Raw genomic sequence first — 18243 nt, forward strand, 5'->3', positions numbered from 1 at the left:
AGCAGTTCTCCTGTTTATTTCCGGTTTTCAATAACTTTTATTCTTTATGTCTGTTTGCTATAACCAAGGGGTTTTCCATTGAATTTCATACTTTGGGACTGGAAAAAGTATTCCTTATAACCGAGTGTTCCTTATAACAGAGTATTTTTACACTGAATAAAGAAAGACTTAGATCAGGGAATTGAAAACTGTTTCTTATAACCAAATGTTCTTTATATCCGAGTTCCTTATAAGTGAGGTTTACTGTTTACAGAAAATAAATCAATCTGTCATGAAATTTATTCAATAGTTTGCTTCAGTTCTTGGTTCAAATATCTGGATACCAACTTCAAACTGGTCATGCTTTTATCCTGTACTTACCATAAAAAATATAGAAATATCTTTAAAAAAATCTCACTACCTGCCATTTCTTTTTATCAAAAAATAAGATTAAATCAACATCAAGGAAATAATTGTATTATAATAAAACAGATAAAACTGTCTCATGTTTCATACATGCTGGTACCTTGATACGATTTAGAGTTTTTAGAGTTAAAATAACTGATACCTATGATGTCACAAGAGTAAAATATAACAAGTGAGCACAATTATATTATAAATTATATAAAGTAATGAATTATTTACAGACAAAACATTGAAAAAATAGCATATGTTCAGATAGCATACATCAGTTTCACTGACAGCTCTTGTTTACATACATGTACATATGTTAAGTGAAGAAATATCATGGTTTCAATGCTTCCCATATACCATAATCCTTATTTTCTGCCATTCAACCTCCCCCATATACCATATTCCTGTATTTTCTGCTGTTCAATATTTCCCATATATCATGGTCCCTTATTTTTTAATGCAGGTTCTGCAACTAGTAATAACTGGTTTATTGTATCAGCATTCAACATCTCTAATATACCATGATTCCATATTTCCTACCATTCAACATCTCCAATATACCATGACCCTGAATTTTCTACTGTTCAGTATCTCCCATATACCATGATCCCATATTTTCTACTGCAGGTTCAACCACCAGTAATAACTGGGTTTTATCCAGCGTCAATCTTTGTTTTAAGAAGTCTACAACTGTCTGTCTATCCCCTAGTCTTTCTGGCTTATCTAATTTAGAGTCAAGGTTGTAGAAAGATCCTTCCAGCTCTCGAATAACATACCAGTGTTTGAAGTCAAATGGGATCTTGATAAAGCCAATCTTATAGTCTGAGGGCACGTTGAGAATCACACCTTTCACTTTACTAAAATCTATTTTCTCTACATTCCTAAAACAGACAAGGATAAATTATTTAACACAATTATTAAAAAGAATCACACAATTATTAATAATTCTAACACAACTTGATTCATTTTCCTATTAAACAAAGAAGGCTGAAAGTTGTGTGTTATTTTACAACAATACACTGTTCTGACGTCACAAATGTTATGTCATAGCTTCAAACGGCATAGCGGCATGTTGAAAAAGAAACCAAAAAAAAAAAAACAGGCAAATATTTGACGGATGTCGTCAAGGATGTACTTTAAAATCCTTGGTAACATGTTAGAATCAAAATAATTTATCTCATTTAGTGATTTGCTCTTGAAAAAAATTATTGTTTGTCATTCAGATGCATATTGTATTACTTGGTCTGCACACCCTTGTGATATAATTCCTTCACATCTGAACTCCAAACAATGATTTTATTCAACAACAAATCACTGGATGAGATATATTATTTCTTAAACAATCACCATATTATTTCTTAAAATATGGTATACTGGTATTAGATTAATAATAAATACATTTGTAAACATAAACTTCTAGTCATTTAGTCCTAAACTCTAGGGTTTATCAGAGATACTTGCAGTTTACACATTTGTACAAACCCTGATAATCCATATATTACGTATTACAAAATTTTACATTTATCACTCTAAAATAAACAAGGCAGTCTGAAAGACAACTATATTCCCTGCCATTGTTATGGATACCCGGTAGTGTAAGGGTTTATGGTATTGGGTTGAACCATTAAATGAGTTGTGACCTTGACCTTAAGCTGGCAGGGGTGAATTTTGAATTCTGCACATTGTCTTGATAAATGGAATATTACAGCCAAGTCATATTAAAATCCTTCAAGGGGTTAAGGAGATACAGAGCAGACATAAAATGGAAGGCTCAAACCTTTGACGATGAGTTGTGACCTTGACACTGAGCCAACAAGGCTGATTCATGAGTTCTGCAAATCGTCTTGATGAGGTGATTTACTGACCCAAGTTTCATGAAAATCCTTCAAGGGTTTAGGAGATACAGAGCGGACACAAAATGGAAGGCTCAAACATTTGACCCCGAGTTGTGACCTTGACCTTAAGCCAACATGGCTGACTCATGAGTTCTGCACATCATCTTGATGAGGTGATCATTTAACCCAAGTTTCTTGAAATCCCTTCAAGGGGTTTAGGAGATACAGAGCAGACACAAAATGGAAGGCTCAAACATTTAACCCAGAGTTGTGACTTTGACCTTGAGCAAACATGGCTGACTCAGGAGTTTTGCAAATCGTCTTGATGAGGTGATCATTTGACCAAAGTTTCATGAAAATCCTTCAAGGGTTTTGACCTTGACCCTGAGCCGACATGACTGACTCATAAATTCTGCACATCGTCTTGATAAGGTGATCGTTTGACCCAAGTTTCATGATTATCTTTCAATGGGTTTAGGAGATATAGAGCAGACACAAAACTGAAGGCTCAAGCCTTTGACCTCGAGTTGTAACCTTGACTTTGAGCCAACATGGCTGACTCATAAATTCTGCACATCCTCTTGATAAGGTGATCATTTAACCCAAGTTTCATGATTATCCTCAAGGGGTTTAGGAGATACAGAGCTGACATGAAATGGAAGGCTCAAACCTTAGACCTCGAGTTGTGACCCTGACCTTGAGCCGACATGGCTGACTCATGGGTTCTGCACATTGTCTTGATGAGGTGATCATTTGACCCAAGTTTCCTGATTATCCTCCAAGGAGTTTAGGAGATACAGAGCGGACATGAAATGGAAGGCTCAAACCTTTGACCTTGAGTTGTGACCTTGACCTTGAGCCGACATGGCTGATTCATGGGTTCTGCACATCGTCTTGATGAGGTAATCATTTGACCCAAGTTTCATGAAAATCCTTCAAGGGGTTTAGGAGATACAGAGTGGACACAAAATGTTACGGACGGAAGGAGACCATTCCTATAACCCCCCGCCACAGGTGGATTAAAAACATTAGAGACAAGACATCCCTGGACTGCTCACCTGACCTTGACACTGTCTGCTATAAAGTAAGTTTGGTGAAGAAATGTTTCAATAAATCTGATGAAACATCAAGAAAGCCAAGTTTCACATACTTCTATCCAGTGGTTTATGAAATGAATGTTAATATAGCTTTCTCTATGCTTTGACTCAGTATTAAACTTGTCTAAGATTTTCTGTAAAATTACTGAAAATGGTGCTGGACAAACACAGACCAGTCAAAATGTCTTTTAAATGAAAACTAGATATGGAAAGTGTTTGTTCAAAGCATTGTATGGTATCATATTTTCTACAAGTTGAACGATGTCTGCTTTGTTTTGGGTTATTCTAAGCACCATTTTTCAACATTATTTTAGTTATGTTATGGTGGGCAGTTAACCTAACCATTGTTCCTGAATTCTGAACCAGTACAAACCTGTTCTCTGCAAGTTACTACCAACTTCTCTAAATGTATCAGCGGCAGACAAAATGTGTTTTATTAAATCAACATCAATATATACCTCGCACTAGGATTGAATTCGTAACCCTGTGATTCATAGATCTGTGCTTTTCCTATACAGCCAAGTTGGCAGGCTGCAAATTGAAAGATAATTTAGCAACAGGCAGAAAACAAATCTTCAAAATCATTAATGTTTATGGGGGACACTTTTTTTTTTGGTTGATTTTGACTGTTGTGTCTATCCACAAGTTAAAAAGTCCATAAATTCTTATCCAAAAAACATATTTGTTTAAACCAAAAACCAGAATAATTCAAGTTCAGGACTGTAAATGATATCACATTCATTAATAACTTACTTTCTCCTATCAAACCAAACAAGGCATAGGTCACGGGTTTGTAAGGCAGCTGTTATTACGTTGACATCATAGTTACCAAGTCCTAGCACACTACGATGAGGGTTCATAAACCTTGAAGGTGTCAAGCTGAAAAATAAACAAGAGGACCATGATGGTCCTGAATCGCTCACCTGTCCCCACGTGACCCAGTTTTGAACTGAGTATGACGTCGTTTTTTCTATTATTTGACATAGTGACCTAGTTTTTGAGCTCATGTGACCCAGTTTTGAACTTGACCTAGATATCATTAAGGTGAACATTCTCACCAAGATAAAAATTCTGACCAATTTTCATAAAGATCCATTGAAAAATATGGCCTCTAGAGAGGTCACAAGGTTTTTCTATTATTTGACCTAATGACCTAGTTTTTGAAAGCACGTGACCCAGTTTTGAACCAGACCTAGATATCATCAAGGTGAACATTCTCACCAATTATCATGAAGATTTGACACAGTGACCTAGTTTTTGAGCTCATGTGACCCAGTTTTGAACTTGACCTAGATATCATCAAGTTGAACAATCTCACCAAGATAAAAATTCTGACTAATTTTCATGAAGATCCATTGAAAAATATGGCCTCTAGAGAGATCACAAGGTTTTTCTATTATTTGACCTAATGACCTAGTTTTTGAAAGCATGTGACCCAGTTTTGAACTTGACCTAGATATCATCAAGATGAACATTCTCACCAATTACCATGAAGATCTCATGAAAAATATGGCCTCTAGAGAGGTCACAAGGTTTTTCTATTATTTGACCTAATGACCTAGTTTTTGACCGCACGTGACCCAGTTTCGAAAAATATGGCCTCTAGAGAGGTCAAAAGGTTTTTCTATTTTTAGATCTACTGACCTAGTTTTTGACCACAGTTGACCCAGTTTTGAACTTGACCTAGATATCATCAAGATGAACATTCAGACCAACTTTCATACAGATCCCATGAAAAATATGGCCTCTAGAGAGGTCACAAGGTTTTTTTATTATTTGACCTACTGACCTAGTTTTTGATGGCACGTGACCCAGTTTTGAACCTGACCTAGATATCATCAAGTTGAACATTCTGACCAATTTTCATGAAGATCCATTCAAAAGTATGGCCTCTAGAGAGGTCACAAGGTTTTTCTATTTTTAGACCTACTGACCTAGTTTTTGACTGCACGTGACCCAGTTTCAAACTTGATCTAGATATCATCAAGATGAACATTCAGACCAACTTTCATACAGATCCCATGAAAAAAATATGGCCTCCAGAGAGGTCACAAAGTTTTTTTTATTATTTGACCTACTGATCTAGTTTTTGATGGCACATGACCCAGTTTTGAACTTGGCCTAGATATCATCAAGGTGACCATTCGGACTAACTTTCATGAAGATCCATTGAAAAGTATGGCCTCTAGAGAGGTCACAAGGTTTTTCTATTTTTAGACCTACTGACCTAGTTTTGGACCGCACGTGACCCAGTTTCGAACTTGACCTAGATATCATCAAGATGAACACTCAGACCAACTTTCATAAAGATCCCATGAAAAATGTGACCTCTAAAGTGGTCACAAGCAAAGTTTACGCATGGATGGACGCACAGACATACGATGGACGACGGACGCTGCGCGATCACAAAAGCTCACCTTGTCACTTTGTGACATATGAGCTAAAAATGCATGCACTAATTTTCACAAAATTACCAAAATGCTTTACATAAAGAGAAAAGATTGAAAAAACATGAATTTATTTCTATAATAAAGCAATATCCTTCAAATTACTGCACTTGGTTGCTGGCCTGTATAAATGATTGTTTAGAACAGTGGCCCTCAAATGCCAATCATGTCAGCCATGCTCATCATAACTGTCACTGGACCCACTTGTTCATTACCATGTCCACTGGATGCTAACCATGGTGGTCATTGGTAGCTCATCATAATGGTCAATGGATGCTAATCATGATGGTCATTGGTAGCTCATCATAATGGTCAATGGATGCTAATCATGATGGTCATTGGTAGCTCATCATAATGGTCAATGGATGCTAACCATGATGTCAACGGATTAACCACCAAAATGTCCCCTGGATGCATACTATGACAGTCATTTAGTGCTCACCATAATGGTCACTGAATGCTAACCTTAATGTCAACTGATTGCTCATCAAAATGCTCACCATGATGGATATTTTCTTCAGTTGTTGTAGTAAAATGTCATTTCTCAGCACTATTTCTGCTATGTACAGCATTAGGTTACTTTTTCTAAGAGACATTTCTCTCAAACTTAGACTAGCTTCGATAAGATCATTTAACAATTTATTGATTTATTTATTTGGGTTTTACGGCGCACCAACACAGTATAGGTTAGATGGCGCTAAACAGGACTACAAATTATACAACAATTTACCTTGTACAGATATCATCAAGCTCAGTTTGCGTGAAAGTGTCTTTCTTTTGAAACAGGTTGTTTAGAACATGTAAGGCACAAAGCTGCTTTCTCTGTCTCTCATGGTAAACTGTGGACGGATTCTCCATTCCTGTCAATGTAACAAATTAACATACATATTAGGATGTGTCTAGCAGTCTGGTAACCGAACGCCGAGCTTTCATTCTAGACTGTCCTCTTGGGATTTTCTAGATGTCCAGTAATAAATTTGTTCATGAATAGTTTATGAATACATTAAATTTGTCATCTTCTCTTTGCCTAAGACAGCAACAAATCCCAGGCTGAATTCGAACTTGAATCACATAACTTTCAACAAGTAAAAAGGTAAGTGTGCCAAACAAATTTTACAAGGCAGTCTGAAAGACAGCTAAATCCCTCGCCACTGTTATGGATATAGTGAAAGGGTAAACCTTTGACCTTTAACTGTGACCTTGACCTTTAACTGATATGGCCGACTCATGAATTCTGCACAACGTCTTGATGAGGTGATCTTTTGACCAAAGTTTCATGAAAATCCTTCAAGGAGTTTAGGAGATACAGAGCTCAAACCTTTGACCTTGATTTGTGACCTTGAGTTGACATGGCTGACTCATGAGCTCTTGATGAGGTGATCTTTTGACCCAAGTTTAATGAAAATCGTTCAAGGGGTTTAGGAGAAACAGAGTGGACACAAAATGGAAGGCTCAAACCTTTGACCCTAAGCTGTGACCTTGACCTTGAGCCAGCATGGCTGACTCATAAGTTCTGCAAATCGTTTTGATAAGGTGATCATTTGACCCAAGTTTTATAAAATTCCTTGAAGGGTTTAGGAGATATAGAGCGGACACGAAATGGAAGGCTAAAACCTTTGACCTTGAGTGGTGACCTTGACCTTGAGCCGGCATGGCTGACTCATGAGTTCTGCACATCGCCTTGATGAAGTGATCATTTGACTCAAGTTTGATGAAAATCCTTCAAGGGGTTTAGGAGATATAGAGCGGACATAAAATGGAAGGCTAAAACCTTTGACCCTCAGTTGTGACCTTGACCTTGAGCCGGCATGGCTGACTCATGGGTTCTGCATATCGTCTTGATGAGGTGATCATTTGATGCAAGTTTGATAAAATTCCTTCAAGGGGTTTAGGAGATAGACAGCGGACACAAAATGGAAGGCTCAAACCTTTGACCTTGAGTTGTGACCTTGACCTTGAGCCGGCATGGCTGACTCATGGGTTCTGCACATCATCTTGATGAGGTGATCATTTGACCCAAGTTTCATGAAAATCCTTCAAGGGGTTTAGGAGATATGGAGCAGACACGAAAGTGTTACGGACAGATGGACGGACGGAGACCATTCCTATAACCCCCTACCACATGTGGCGGGGGATTAATAAAAGGGAAATCAATTAAACGAAGGAATAAGGTGACAGCTAGAAAACCCCTAAAGGACATGCTAGGCGTCCGGTTATTGGACGGTTAGAACACAGGCTAGGCATCTGGTTACCGGATGGCTAGACACTTCCTACATTGTATCAATGGAAGTGACTAGGGGTATATACGACAACAGGACCTCTAGACCAGATCAAAGGGAAATTAATCCTTTAAACAAGAGGACCATGATGGTCCTGAATCGCTCACCTATCCCCACATGACCCAGTGTTGAACTGAGTATGACGTCATTATTTCTATTATTTGACATAGTGACCTAGTTTTTGAGCACATGTGACCTAGATATCATCAAGATAAAAAATTCTGACCAATTTTCATGAAGATCCATTGAAAAATATGGCCTCTAGAGAGGTCACAAGGTTTTTCTATTATTTGACCTAATGGCCTAGTTTTTGAAGGCACGTGACCCACTTTTAAACTTGACCTAGATATCATCAAGGTGAACATTCTCACCAATTTTCATGAAGATCTCGTGAAAAATATGGCCTCTAGAGAGGTCACAAGGTTTTTCTATTTTTCGACCTACTGACCTAGTTTTTGACCGCACATGACCCAGTTACAAACCTGACCTAGATATCATCAAGCTGAACATTCTGACCAATTTTCATGAAGATCCGTTGAGAAATATGGCCTCTAGAGAGGTCACAAGGTTTTTTCTATTTTTAGACCTACTGACCTAGTTTTTAACCCCACGTGACCCAGTTTCGAACTTGACTTAGATATCATCAAGGTGAACATTCTGACCAATAATCATGAAGATCTCATGAAAAATATGGCCTCTAGAGAGGTCACAAGGTTTTTCTATTTTTAGATCTACTGACCTAGTTTTTAACCCCACGTGACCCAGTTTCAAACTTGACCTAGATATCTTCAAGGTAAACACTCTGACCAATTTTCATGAAGATCCATTGAAAAATATCGCCTCTAGAGAGGTCACAAGGTTTTCCTATTTTTAGACCTATTGACCTAGTTTTTGACCGCACATGACCCAGTTACAAACCTGACCTAGATATCATCAAGCTGAACATTCTCACCAATTTTCATGAAGATCCGTTGAGAAATATGGCCTCTAGAGAGGTCACAAGGTTTTTTCTATTTTTAGACCTACTGACCTAGTTTTTAACCCCACGTGACCCAGTTTCGAACTTGACTTAGATATCATCAAGGTGAACATTCTGACCAATAATCATGAAGATCTCATGAAAAATATGGCCTCTAGAGAGGTCACAAGGTTTTTCTATTTTTAGATCTACTGACCTAGTTTTTAACCCCACGTGACCCAGTTTCAAATATGACCTAGACATCTTCAAGGTAAACACTCTGACCAATTTTCATGAAGATCCATTGAAAAATATCGCCTCTAGAGAGGTCACAAGGTTTTCCTATTTTTAGATCTATTGACCTAGTTTTTGACCGCACGTGACCCAGTTTCGAACTTGACCTAGATATCATCAAGGTGAACATTCTGACCAATTTTCATGAAGATCCATTGAGAAATATGGCCTCTAGAGAGGTCACAAGGTTTTTCTATTTTTAGATCTACTGACCTAGTTTTTGACCCCACATGACCCAGTTTCAAATTTGACCTAGATATCATTAAGGTGAACATTCTGACCAATTTTCATGAAGATCCATTGAGAAATATGGCCTCTAGAGAGGTCACAAGGTTTTTCTATTTTTAGATCTACTGACCTAGTTTTTAACCCCACGTGACCCAGTTTCGAACCTGACCTAGATATCATCAAGGTGAACATTCTGACCAATAATCATGAAGATCCATTGAGAAATATGGCCTCTAGGGAGGTCACAAGGTTTTTCTATTTTTAGACCTACTGACCTAGTTTTTGACCCTACGTGACCCAGTTTCGAACTTGACCTAGATATCATCAAGGTAAACATTCTGACCAATATTTATGAAGATCTCATGAAAAATATGGCCTCTAGAGAGGTCACAAGGTTTTTCTATTTTTAGACCTACTGACCTAGTTTTTGACCCTACGTGACCCAGTTTCGAACTTGACCTAGAAATCATCAAGGTAAACATTCTGACCAATATTCATGAAGATCTCATGAAAAATATGGCCTCTAGAGAGGTCACAAGGTTTTTCTATTTTTAGACCTACTGACCTAGTTTTTGAACCCACGTGACCCAGTTTCGAACTTGACCTAGATATCATCAAGGTGAACATTCTGACCAATTTTCATGAAGATCTTATGAAATATATTGCCTCTAGAGAGGTCACAAGGTTTTTCTATTTTTAGACCTACTGACCTAGTTTTTGATGGCACGTGACCCAGTTTCGAACTTGACCTAGATATCATCAAGATGAACATTCTGACCAACTTTCATAAAGATCCATTGAAAAATGTGACCTCTAGAGTGGTCACAAGCAAAAGTTTACGGACGCACGGACGGACGACGGACACCGAGTGATCACAAAAGCTCACCTTGTCACTTTGTGACAGGTGAGCTAAAAATGCGATCCTCAAAATAATTATTGATAGATTTTTTCTTTAACTTATTGACAGACACACTGAGGTCAAGCTATGGAAGCATGCATTATAATATAAATCGGGGGACCAAAATGTCACAGGGTGAGAAAAATGTGCAGCCAGACCGGGACTCGAACCCGGGTCTCGGAATACCGTTCCGATGCTCTACCGACTGAGCTACCCAGCTGCCTACACACTTTCTCCCCGTTTTAATATTCAAGTTCTACACCATGACATATTCCCCCACCATTTTTGAAATTTGACCTCGAATTTCAGCGGGTACTTTATATATAAGGAATTACAGGTGTCGTAGACTAACCAGTGAAATGCTGTACCGGCCCCACGTTGGGCGCCAAATGTCACAGGGTGAAGCCAGACCGGGACTCGAACCCGGGGCCTTGGAATACCGTTTCGATGCTCTACCGACTGCGCTATCCGGCCGCCTAGTCAAAATAATTTGACGTTCAGATTGTTTTATATTTGTGACTGGCAATCTAAACGTCAAAACTTTGAACGACCAAAATAATGGAAGATAAATCACAGTACACAGTCTTGTAAAGTTATTGGTTTTATATAGAGACCGTACCATAGCTCTTCGCATTCCTCGACTTTTCAAAAAGAGTGTTTTTACAAGAGCACCGGTTACGATTAAAATGTAAACAGCGGACTCTGTCTATAAATTATTTGAATGAATGAATGATAGTCGATCTTAGTCATATTACTGATTGACAGTGAATGTTAATGACTCCATGTGTTGCAGAAAGGTATTTAGTTTGTAAGTGTAATTTCCTATCAATTGATATCCTGTCGAAACTGGTAAAGATATTGCTTATATTTGGACAAAGCCCACTGTCTTTGCCGTTCGCCAGCTGTTAAAAAGGCAAATATATAAGATTCAGTGTAAGTTATATTTCACTGGTACTACCAGTTAGTAAGTTCATACTCTAAAAAACACGTCAGAGAAATTTTGGCAGTTTTGACTGATAAAAACGTTTGCAGCATTAGATTATATGTTTTCTTTACACGAAAATTGCCGTTAGGTAACAACGCGAATACGCCGATAATCCGGAGTAGGCCGATTATGTGTTATTGTCACAAAACTGTTCCAGTTCACGTAATGTAATCGGTGCACTTAAACTGCCTAGCTATAACTACAGCTGTTACAGAGAAGTGTTTGCCTTAGGTGTGAGAGGTCCTGGGTTCGAGTTCCAGTTAGAGCATAACAATTTTCATTCTGCTACAGCATCTTTTTGCTGTTAAAGGACTGTTCCAGTTGTTCTATATTTTAGCAGACAGTATCATGGATCATTATTTAGAAATCCAGATCACAGTTGAATGTTAAATCAAATGCACCCAAGTAGAAATTATTCACTATATTATGTCCCTTTGATGTTTCTGCTCTCCAGGTCCAAGAAGAGTTACATTTCCTTGATCACAAAATTTTCTTTTACATGAAAATATAAAATGCTCATAACTCTACGCTTCTGGTTAAAATATTGTTAATATATCTATTTTTGAGAAATATATGTACATTTGTCTTCATTTTAAAGCTTTTTAACTTCATATTTATGATTTGAAAAACTTAGGTACTTATTGTTAATCTCTGTTTTATACACTGTTATATGCTGCTTTCTCCTTGATTCGAGCCTCTTAAATCTTATTGGGTTGTGCATATTTTTGTAAACCTGTTCAATTAAATAATTTTTGTTTTCTGTTGCAAAAATATTTGCATTTAACAATGGGCAATAAGAATTACAATGTTATCATCTTTTATATGTACTTTTTGCACGAGACTGAAGGAGGTCAAACTCCACATCATTTTAAAACTTTCTCATCGATTCGAGCCCTTTGTTTGGAAGGTCATTAAGTGTTAATGTTTGCACATTCTATTTCCATAAAGCAAATATCTATCAAGATTGACTTCTTGTTCACTCCTTACAACAGTTGAAATATGCCCAGGATGCTTTTAATTTGAAATTTGGGCTCACAATATTACCCACTATGTAATTTCCTTTTGAAAAAAGCAATTTTTGATGCAAAATATTAAAACAGGTATTTACTCAATTTTTCAGTGGTTTCATGACTAATATTTTTAAAGGCATTTTAAAATGTTAATGACACAAATTTCTGGTGGAAGAACATGCTACATGAGCATGAATTTTACTAAAACACAAGGGCTCGAATCGATGAGAAAGCTCGAATCGACGAGAAACAGGCATATAGCGTGTAAACACAGGGTAAACGTTGATCATGTACAGTACATATTAGGTTTAAATCACCAGAAAATTCGTAATTTTGGAAATTATTTGATAATTTTTACACAGAATAATGAGGAATTGAATCCCCAGTTGATACATGTATATATTAAGTTTTATTTGAATTTATGGCCAATTCGTGAAATAATCGGCATTTAAACCTATAGCATGTAAAGCATTTGCACCGATGAAAATTTCATTGGAAATTGCTTCATTTTGGTCTTTCGAGTGTTTAACACGAGTGGAGATATCGCCCATATGAAAAAATTACCTCAATATTTCCTAGGATCGCATCAAATTAGTTGGACTACCCGGCTGCCTACACATTTTCTCCACGTTTCAATACTCAAGTTCTACACCGTGGCAATAGTAATGATAAAGGATAACCATAACATAAAAGAATACACGACTGGTACTGATGGTAAACCCGGACAGAAAATGAAGTTTTTTACCTTTTTCTATTTCTGCGAATAATAATTTGTTGTCAAATACTATCGATATGGTTGGTATCAAATTTTACAAAATTAAGTGCCATTACTCTTGTGTTATTTAAGCAATCTTTCCCATTACTAAAATGTTTGTGATCTGTGCAAATATTACGTTGTTCTTCTTAAATACTTTGTTTCAGGTGCGAAGATTCTGAAAAGCGTCTTGCATTAAGTGCGAAATGACGTAAACTGTAATAAAACCCGTCTGGTGTTCGTACAGTACTGCATTAATTAGTCGGATTTTAGAAACAAGTTCTAAACATGCAGACTCCCCAAACGTAACCAATAACACACACGCGCACGCACGCATGCAAGCACGCACACACACACACACACACACAAAGTAAACACACAAGGACAAAACAAACAAATAAAGCATACCCTGCTACAGCTGGTAGCTATGATGTCCGTCCGGGTAAAGTGCATGCCTGTGCTGCTCTTTTCAAAAACATGAGGGGACTCTTTAGCCCTCCTGAGAGACCCAGTCGTAAAATGGCCTTAACATACCTTTGCATACTACTGATGTCACTATCCCCCGATGTCGAGAAAAATCCTGGCCCGTCCCACTCCTGCGGTGCCTGCGGGAGTGAGGTCCTTGGCACTCAAGATGCTATTGACTGCAACAAATGCAAGCAGTGGTTTCAGCTAGGTTGCCAAAGTGACATCAGTCCATCCAAATACGATGACCTTGTTCAATGTGACGTGTCAGTCTCATGGGTCTATACTGTCTGTGATTCGCTCAATTATTCATCACATTCTGCTCATTCCATATCATCCTTGTCTTCACACAGCAGCTTCTCATTCTTGGATGACCAGAGAAACACCCAGTCTCTGACTAAAACTGAACAACGGACCAGGACGCCAGCCAACCGTCATCCTTTTGGCAAATTTAAAAAATTGAAAACCCTGCTAGTTAACTTCCAGTCCGTTGTAAACAAAAAGGCAGAACTCCATGCACTTCTTGACCACCATAATCCGCATATACTTGTTGGCACAGAATCATGGCTCACAAATGATCATAAAAGTTCTGAATTTTTTCCAGATCACCTAGGTTACACTCGATTTCGTCAGGACAGAACAACCAAAGTTGGAGGGGTTTTCATTCTAGTCTGTAACAACATACTTGCAACGGAACAGAAGCAGCTTTAGGGTAGATAACACCAATTGTTTTCCCATAGACTTTCATTATAACATTATGGCGTGTACGGTCTTCCATATATATTGAAACATGTATATCCAATCACATTTTTTCAAGAACTATCTTAGTTCCACCAAAATATCGGACGAAAAACATATGAATAGTGATACTTTATTTAAGTAATTTTCGTGTGAATGAGATGACCCCCTGTTTACATCGTTGTCATGGCGGGAGAAATTCATTGGATGAAACTTTTTTTCAATACAAATAAAATGTAGCAAATTTTGTCAAAATGTATAATGAAATACTGTAAATGCAGTAAAAATATTCCATTTTGAAAAAAATAATCACTTCTTGGGTTTGTTTACATGACTGACCAATCAGAACGCACAGATGCTACCTTATTCCCAGGTATACACTTACCTCATTCCCAATAAGTTCCCTGTACTTTTTTGAATTGGTGGTCTCTGACCTTTAGACCGACAGCGAAATTCTATGGGTAAAGATTTATATTTTTCAATGTAAGCCTCTTTATATTACAGCATATTTTCGACCAAAAGAAAATGATGCCAAAAGCGCCGAGGAATTTTGAAGTCCTTAGAGTTAACCAGGAAATTAAAGGGTAACAAATGGATCCTAGGCGACATGAATTATCCAAAGTTTTAATGGGATCAAGACCACAACCCATCAATCAAACCCGGGTGTAGCTTTGTAAACCTATACAAATAGTTCTTAGATCTTATTTCAGATTTCAACCTTACTCAGATGGTTTCTGAACCCACTAGAGGAGAAAACACCTTAGACCTTTTCCTGATTTCAAATTATACCCTCATTAACCAAGTTTGTACTCTTCCAGCCATTGCTGACCATGAAATTACCTCTTTTATTGCAGATATGAAACCCAAGCAAGTAAGACAACCTCCAAGAGAAGTTCCTCTGTACAAAAAGGCTGACTGGGACGGTTTTAAAGAATACATGAGTCAAATCAAAGATAACATCCTTCAAAATCACCACTCTAAAAATGTAAATGAACTTTGGTTATTATTTTCAGATGCTATTAAGGAGGGCATATCCAAATTTGTTCCATCCAAGAGGATCAGTGGCAAGAGATCACTACCCTGGATTACGCAGTCCATCAAACGTTTGATGAGGCGACGCGATAATTATATTTTAAATCCAGGAGAGACAAGAGTAGCAAGATCAGAACAGCCTTCCTCAATTTGAAGCACGAAATTAAATGTCAAATCAAGATCTCATATAATAATTACCTTGAATATATTTTAGGAAACAAGGAAGAACCTGAAAATTTAGACAACATCAATACTAAAAAATTCAATTCTAAGAAACTTTTCAGCCTCATCAAGAATGCCAAACAAGACGCTACTGGTATCGCATCTCTTTTCGACAAATCTACTGGCTCTACTAAGTCCGATGACAAAGACAAGGCAAACATCTTGAATCAACAATTCCAATCTGTTTTTACTCCCATGTCCCCTTTAACACTCTCTCAGTCTTGCCTTTCAGCTGCCCGCAACATGTCCTCTTCTATCTCTTCATTTTTCAGGAAATTTCCAGATATGCCAGAGATTTCTATCAGTGTTAACGGGGTGCAGAAGCTCCTCTCCAACCTCTCTTCTGACAAAGCAGCAGACCCGAACAACATCAAGACTCTCGTTCTCAAAACTCTAAAATATGAAATTTCTCCTATTTTGCTGCTCATATTTCAGAAATCCTTAGACTCCGGCAAACTCCCAGATATTTGGACATCAACCAACGTTGTTCCAATCTTCAAGAAAGGAAACAAAGAGGACCCTGCTAACTATCGTCCCATTTCACTAACATGTATCTCTTGTTAACTTTTAGAGCACATCGTATCATCAAACCTTTCAGCTCATTTTAATAAACATAACATCTTATACGACTTGCAGCACGGTTTTCGAGAACGCCGCTCTTGTGAGACTCAGCTTCTGCAGCTTGTGGACCATCTAGCCAGAAACCTCATCTTTGGACAACAAACCGACTTGATTCTCCTTGACTTTAGTAAAGCATTCGATAAAGTTTCTCACGTAAAACTTCTCTTTATACTTCAGGAACATGGTGTTAACACCGCCACCATCAACTGGATTCATTCTTTTCTCATAGGCAGAACTCAGCAAGTCGTCTTTGGTGGAGAATCATCAAATCAAGTCCCGGTTACATCAGGGGTCCCCCAAGGTTCAGTACTTGGTCCTCTTCTCTTTCTTCTTTATATTAATGATCTTCCTGAATCTCTCTCTTCACAGGTCCGTCTTTTTGCTGATGACACTGCCGTTTACCTTGTGATCAACAACAAGCAAGACTCTTCCATTCTCCAACAGGATCTAGATAAACTTGTGTTGTTGGATGATGCTTGCGAGATGGAGTTCAATCTAAGCAAGTGTGTCGTCATTCATATATCTAAAAGTACCAAATACAAAATTAAATTCAATTACACCTTACATGGCCAAATATTAGAATCAGTTCCCAGTGCAAAATATCTTGGAGTCAATATATCTGAAGACCTTTCATGGAATCAACACATAGAGCAAATAACATCCAATGCAAACAAAACATTAGGATTTTTACGTAGAAACATCCAGACTTTCAACATATTAAGGAAACAGCCTATAAAACCATGGTAAGGCCGCAATTAGAGTATGCCTCTACAGTCTGGAGCCCCTACACAGATATCAACATTGATAAATTAGAAAAAGTTAAAAAAAAGATCAGTTAGATGGGTTAAAAATAATTATTCTACCTATGACAGTGTCACCAGCATGCGGAACGAGTTGGGTTGGCAGACTTTACAGGACAGACGCGACCTAGCCCGACTGACCATGTTTTATGAGATCATGTATGGTTTAGTTGCGCTACCAGTTCCATCTTACTTAGAAAGGCCTGTGAGAATGTCCCGGCATATGCATGAACTCTCCTTCCGTCAAGTCCATACTGAAGCAAATTATTTCAAATACTCCTTCTTCCCTTATACTGTCGTGTTGTTGAATCACCTGCCTTCTCAAACTGTACTCCAGACTGATCTTGAGGGGTTCAAACGATATCTTGACCCCTCGGTCCTCTCTTACCGCCCCTTAACTCACAAAGCGGATGTCTTTAACCCCTTTTAACTTGTGTATATTTCGTCTTACTTAACACTTTCACACTTTTATCTTCCCTTTCACTATCTTCATTTTTTAAAGCCTTCCTTTCACTGCTTTTAAACCAACTTTTATCTGGTTGTGACGCGCAACCCGGCTATTATACCCGTGAGGGGAGTCCAGCCGTATACAAAGATAGATAGATAGATAGATAAAGGAAAACAGTGGGGTACCAGTGGCAAGACCACCACTAGGAAGCTTAAACCGGTTTATGGTGCACCTAACCTCACTCTTAGGTCACACACGCCTAAATAGTATTCCCTTTATGGAACCTTCCTATATATTCTATATAAAACTGACATTTTAAAGAGCTATCAAACATAGCTAGACCCATTTCAGAGAAATTATCCTTACCTCATTTTAAAGAGTTATGATGAAACTGACATAAAATGAAGAGAAAAGAAGGGGTCATGTATCTTCTCAGAGAGATTTCTCTTGTCACATTCCTTCACAAATTACAACCTCCTCTTCCATTTTCCTACCAAAATGTCAAAAATACATCCACAATGAAATTTAAACAGAAACCAGCTTTAATTTAGACCTCTGTGGCCATACCAAGTGGGAAAAAACAGTGTTCAAAAACCTGTCCGCCATTATAGTTAGGCCTTTAATATCCTATAATAGACTTTATCAGTTACTCAAATGTGGAAATAGTTTTGTCGGACCCTTCAACGCTGATATTTGAAAGAAAGTTAATGGGCATTAATATTATTCTTTTGTAATGAGA

General features: G+C 37.7%; 1 protein-coding gene across 1 annotated transcript; it reads right to left on the minus strand.

Annotated features, from left to right (window-relative positions):
• Positions 1-787: 787 nt before the first annotated feature.
• On the minus strand, positions 788-13119 carry LOC123564013 (josephin-2-like). Its single transcript, XM_045357257.2, has 4 exons — positions 12989-13119; positions 6503-6632; positions 4079-4204; positions 788-1274 (listed from the first exon to the last, which is right to left on the minus strand). Exons 2-4 carry the CDS (start codon positions 6628-6630, stop codon positions 971-973), a joined length of 558 nt encoding a protein of 185 aa, XP_045213192.2. The 5' UTR covers positions 6631-6632; positions 12989-13119; the 3' UTR covers positions 788-970.
• Positions 13120-18243: the final 5124 nt, after the last annotated feature.

The sequence above is a fragment of the Mercenaria mercenaria genome, chromosome 2 (assembly GCF_021730395.1).
Source record: "Mercenaria mercenaria strain notata chromosome 2, MADL_Memer_1, whole genome shotgun sequence".
Lineage (NCBI taxonomy): Eukaryota > Metazoa > Mollusca > Bivalvia > Venerida > Veneridae > Mercenaria > Mercenaria mercenaria.